General features: G+C 44.3%; 1 protein-coding gene across 1 annotated transcript; it reads left to right on the top strand.

Annotated features, from left to right (window-relative positions):
- On the top strand, positions 1–3,220 carry drd1a (dopamine receptor D1a). The gene is made up of 2 exons (XM_070963400.1): positions 1–285; positions 617–3,220. The coding sequence occupies exon 2, from the start codon at positions 968–970 to the stop codon at positions 2,084–2,086; it is 1,119 nt and encodes a 372-aa protein (XP_070819501.1). The 5' UTR covers positions 1–285; positions 617–967; the 3' UTR covers positions 2,087–3,220.
- The last annotated feature ends 2,355 nt before the right edge of the window (positions 3,221–5,575 follow it).

Below are 5,575 nucleotides of genomic sequence, written 5' to 3'. Positions count from 1 at the left end.
GGATTTGGCCGCAGACGCGCGCTGAAGCTGCAGGAGGACGCAGCTCCAGCGGTGATGGTGATGGCTGAGTGACATTTCAAGACCGCTTGCATGTGTTATTTATTCGTGGACAGCGGTCAGCGACGTCGAGGATATAATTGGGCTGTTCTTTGGTTTGTTTGTGTCGGACATGGGGACTGGACGCTCTTTTGGATTGACTTTTCGCTGCTAAGTTTTTATGGACGTTTATTTTGAAATGTGACATGAAACCACAGCTGACCGCATCCCTGTTTTCATGAGTAAGAGGTGAGTGTGGTGATTAAGATGAAAATAGTACAAGAGCATTTTGGGGAGGCAACATGGAGGGAGCTGTGACTCTTTATTATTCATGGCTTAATAAATACAATGCGCTCATGGGAAAATCCTGCTCTGACAGTTATAGCCAATGGAGTGCAGCGTGAAATCGGTTCGTTGGCAGGGCAAAACATACTATAATCGGATATATGACATACACATTATGTATAATCAGAGCTTACATAAAGAAACCAAAATGAATATTAAGTATGTCAACCATCTTTATGGCAAGACCTATTATCTAAATTAATAATGTTATATAACACATTTCTTTAATCCACAGGGCTGCTGGTGACTTCAGTAAGCAGAGATTCCTAAAATGACAGTAGTTTGGGACCTACAAACTGGGCAGACATAAGAGCTCACAGTCATAACACCAAGGAATCGAGTTACCGCGACCGCTTCAGCTGTGCAGCTCAAATGATGTCAAATCTGATTTATAAAGTTAGGAGGCAAATGTGCAGCCCAGAGAGGGAGTGCCTCAAACATCTCAGCCTTCATCATTCATCAGAAGATGCAATGATGGAGATTCTCTGCGAGGCTGGAGCACAAGACTCTAATCCTGTGGATGTAATGTAGCACGAATCTTCAGTATGACTTAAATGAACTCTCCCCAACACACACATGTTCAGGGATGGATCTCATGAACTTCACGACCGTCGTCGACGGCGGGTTTTTGGACGAGGCTCCGTCGAGCCGCGTCCTAACTGGCTGTTTCCTCTCGCTGCTCATCCTCACCACCTTGCTGGGAAACACGCTTGTTTGTGCTGCGGTCACCAAGTTTCGACATCTGCGCTCCAAAGTGACCAACTTCTTTGTGATCTCGCTGGCTGTGTCAGACCTCTTGGTCGCCATCTTGGTGATGCCTTGGAAGGCTGTGACGGAGATCGCCGGGTTCTGGCCATTTGGCTCCTTCTGCGACACCTGGGTGGCTTTCGACATTATGTGCTCCACGGCGTCCATTTTGAACCTCTGTGTGATAAGCTTGGACCGCTACTGGGCCATCTCCAGCCCCTTTCGCTATGAGAGGAAGATGACGCCCAGAGTGGCCTATGTGATGATCAGTGTGGCCTGGACGCTGTCTGTGCTTATTTCCTTCATCCCGGTGCAGCTCAACTGGCACAAGGCCCAAACTAAAACGTACGCCCCTCTCACTGGGTCCTCTGGCTCTTCAGGTTTAAACGCTACATCGTACCGCAGCCCAGAGAACTGTGACTCAAGCCTGAACAGGACCTACGCCATCTCCACCTCTCTCATAAGCTTTTACATCCCCGTGGCCATCATGGTGGCCACCTACACGCAGATCTATCGCATCGCCCACAGACAAATCAGGAGGATCTCTGCGCTGGAGCGAGCGGCCGAAAGTGCCAAGAACAGGCACGACAGCATGGGCGGGGGCTCCAGCATCGCAGAGTCGGAGAGCTCTTTCAAAATGACGTTCAAGAGGGAGACCAAGGTGCTGAAGACGCTGTCTGTGATCATGGGGGTGTTCGTGTGCTGCTGGCTCCCATTCTTCATCCTCAACTGCATGGTGCCCTTCTGCGAGCAGTCAAGCGGGGGGGAGGCTTTCCCCTGCATCAGCCCCACCACGTTTGACGTGTTCGTGTGGTTCGGCTGGGCTAATTCCTCCCTCAACCCCATCATCTATGCCTTCAATGCAGATTTCCGCAAGGCCTTCTCCATCCTGCTGGGCTGCCACAGACTGTATCCAGGAGGCCACAACATAGAGACAGTCAGTCTAAACAAGAAATGACTCACGACTCTCTCACAGCACTGACTCATCCTTAATGCTAAGAGTCCAAGCGTTCCTGCACAGGCCAGTCTGATCGACTTCAAACAAGGATGCTGTTCTCTGTGCTGACGCTTAGTGTGACTGAAGGATACGGTGACCCCATATGTACCCATGTTTGCATCAGGCGAGTGGCCCGTCTGCGTGAAAACTGTCAGAGTGAGCTTGCCATGCTCACAGTGGTTGCTACACTGTCTTCAAATGGAAGACACTCCTGAAAAAGGAGAGGGGATTTGGGGGATTGAGATTAAGACTCTCCGCTGTTGTGCCAGGGAGCTGTGAGCACAGCGGTGCTGACACGCCCCTGGGATAGATAATCCCATGACTGGGCAGCACACTTCCTAATGCTGTCAGACACTGCTCTCTTCAATATCATCACACACACGTACATAAGCACAAACACTGTCAAAACACGCTCCTCCAAATACAGCGCAGCAGCCAGCGTGCACACGGCAACAAATTAGATGACAGCACACAGAAATACGGTTACTGATTACGCTTCATCCTGTGCTCTGCAAGGGTTCCAGCAGTAAAGCGTCAAACCAAATCCTGATTCTGCATAGTTGCATATGTAGATAAATGACATCCAAATGTGACTTAAGGTTCAAGATTAAAGATCTGATTTTGCATCCATTAATCTTATGATTCAGAGAAGTGGACACTGACAGACAAATGTGATCTTATGTAATTCCTTATGGAAGTAAAGTTGGAAAATGCACCTTTTCAGACTGCACGCGCCACATCTCATTGCTGAAAGTGGTGCAGAATTGATATATATACATATACTCCAAATGTCAAATCACGATAACTTCAAACCAAGCACCTCATAAAAGAGAAACCTCGTAAATTATTTGTTTCACTGCTTGAAAGTGTTTTATGGATGAGTGTCTCATATTACTTTGTGTGTCCTGTATTTTTCATAAACAACAGCTGATGACCTCTTTTACGGAAAAGGCACAAACCTAAACAAAGGTTTTGCTTCACTTGACATGTCTTTGGGCTGATAAAGAACTGTAACTGACTGACTTATGTTCAGGTCGATCAGTGTGAATTTGTTCTTTTAAGTGAATTATTAAAGGATGATCTTGGATAAACTTGGATCTTATTTTTAAAGGTTCAGCTATCATTCCTAATGGTTGTAACAGTGTACTGACTGACATCTGGGAAGACTGACCACAGTGAAATCTGATGTGGAAAGAAACACGAGCAGATAGACGATCAGTCCTGCTGTAACTCAGCCCACAGTTCCATCACATTACTGAAGCCTGAAGTATTTGGAAGCAAAGCTGCCAATGAGCACACGTAAGAAGTCACTAATAATCCTTCACAGCACAAGAAAACTGTGCTGTCCACTAAGACTCTTTCAAACATTGCAAAGAATTAGAACTGAGACACAATTAGTTTGAATTAATATGAAAACAGCACCTGATCCTCAACTATGTTGCAGAATAATTGTTCCACTCATTTAATGCCTCTGCTGCCTCACTTGAATGACAGGTTTCTACAATGCATTCTCCATAATCAGGACACAGCCCTACCCTTTCTCATGATTTTTCTAATCCAAAATGCTTCCTCACTCATAGGTTGCTTGTTTTGTTTTTTTTTACAATTCAAATTAAGAGAAAGAACAATAGCCGAGTGTTTTGTGGGCAACAAGGCAAGTAACTGCAGAGTGAATTTAAAATCATTTCCAAGTTTTGGCCGGTTGTTTGAATTCCAAACAAAAATTGAACGAGGAAGTCAGTCTGTGAACTGTTGGGTGTTTACAATGGACAGTTTGTTCAAAAGGCTTGTGGCACAATTTGTTTTAAACTCAAACTCAATGGTTTTAAAGAACTCAACAAAGGAAAGAATGCAAAACAATTTCTTTGATAGAAAAGACAGTTTATGGAGTCATTCGACTGGAATGAATGGTGCCAGCTGACTGTGAAGACCCCACAGCACCTCAGCCCTTTGAGTCTCTGGAGGTGACACAAAATTACTCGATGTTGACTGTTGAGAAGTTGGGAGGGAGTTGGAGGACTGTGTACCACTGGTGTCTGGTTTTATAAGGGATTCAGCAGCTTTCATCTCCAAGGTCATAGCCTACTGCTATATGGGTGAGATGAGGGTTTGTTTGAAACCTGTGATCTGATAATCTGACCACCTGTCTTGTCAGATGACTTCAGCGATGCTAAAAATTTGGAAAATGCGCATTTTAGTTTTCTTGTCTGCCTACCTGGACCGGGTCAAGAAATGGTCCTAAACGTAACCTTGTGTAAAAGCACACTTTGGATCAACCCAATAAAATATGGAGTGACACTTTCAGCTTTGAGGTACTGGTGTGCGTTTCTGGAACATCTTTGGACAGAACCAGGTCAGCTGTTTCCATCCTGCTTCCAGTCTTTATGCTGAAGCAAACAGTCTGCAGGCCGTAGCTTCATATTTCAAAGACAAATATGAGCTCAACCATCTCATCTAACTCTCTGCAAGAAAGCGAATGAGTGTTTTTCTCAAAATGTCAAACTAACCCTTTTGTTCGGAAGTACAATATTAACCTGACTGAGAGAAATTATGGCCAAAACTATAAAAACATGACTCAGGAATAATGTTATAAAGTGAAGCACTGCGTGTTTGAATATGAAGAACAGGATGCTTTGCCATAATCATTAATAATTACCTCGAATTTGATGTACTGTATTTATTTTTTATGTGCTAACTAGCTTCATGAGTTAGCATCAGAGAGCATTCACAACACAAACAAAAGATGCAGGCGCTTGCACTTGGCTAAAAGCGATCTCTTCAGAACATGCAGGTGTTATAGAGGTCTGACCAATGAACACATGCTTTTATGTTAAACTCATAACAGAAGAAAACAGCTGCAGCGTCTGCTTCAAGCTTAATAAAGGTGTGTTTGTCCAGTCAAATCCACTGTGTGGTGTATGTGTAATAAGCTGTGCAGCGCTGACCTCCACAGATCAAACTTCCTGAAATATTTTTCACACCATAGTTTAAAGGGAAATACTTAGGGGGACCAGCTGTGTCTCACATCCAAAATTTCACTCTGCAGCTTCATGTGTCTGTTCAGCCTGGTGATGTACTGCCATCATTAGCAAAGTGAAGGGCCCAGTCTGGAGTCGTGAATAGCCTTGAATAATAAAGTGAAGCCACCACTGTGGCACCTCTTAATCTCCACTGTTGGCTTTGCTTCTTTCATTCATTGTACTGAAGTTGTTTTTCACCCTCAAGTGATTGATTGAACACTTGCAACAACACCCAACAACTAAACATGACATCTGACCCACAGCTGGAACGAGGACACCGAGGTGATTCTAAATTTCAGTTTTCACTGTTTCAGTTGCTTCTTGAATGATAAATTGATTCAAGATCAGTAGATTTGGAATAAAGTTTTGCTTATTAAAGCTCATGCATATCTCTGCAGATGTGCCCGCTCTTCAATAATCGTAAAAATCT

Source organism: Chaetodon trifascialis, chromosome 5, assembly GCF_039877785.1.
Source record: "Chaetodon trifascialis isolate fChaTrf1 chromosome 5, fChaTrf1.hap1, whole genome shotgun sequence".
NCBI lineage: Eukaryota > Metazoa > Chordata > Actinopteri > Chaetodontiformes > Chaetodontidae > Chaetodon > Chaetodon trifascialis.
The sequence above is the reverse complement of the archived record's forward strand: the minus strand, read 5'-3'. Positions and strand labels throughout refer to the sequence as shown.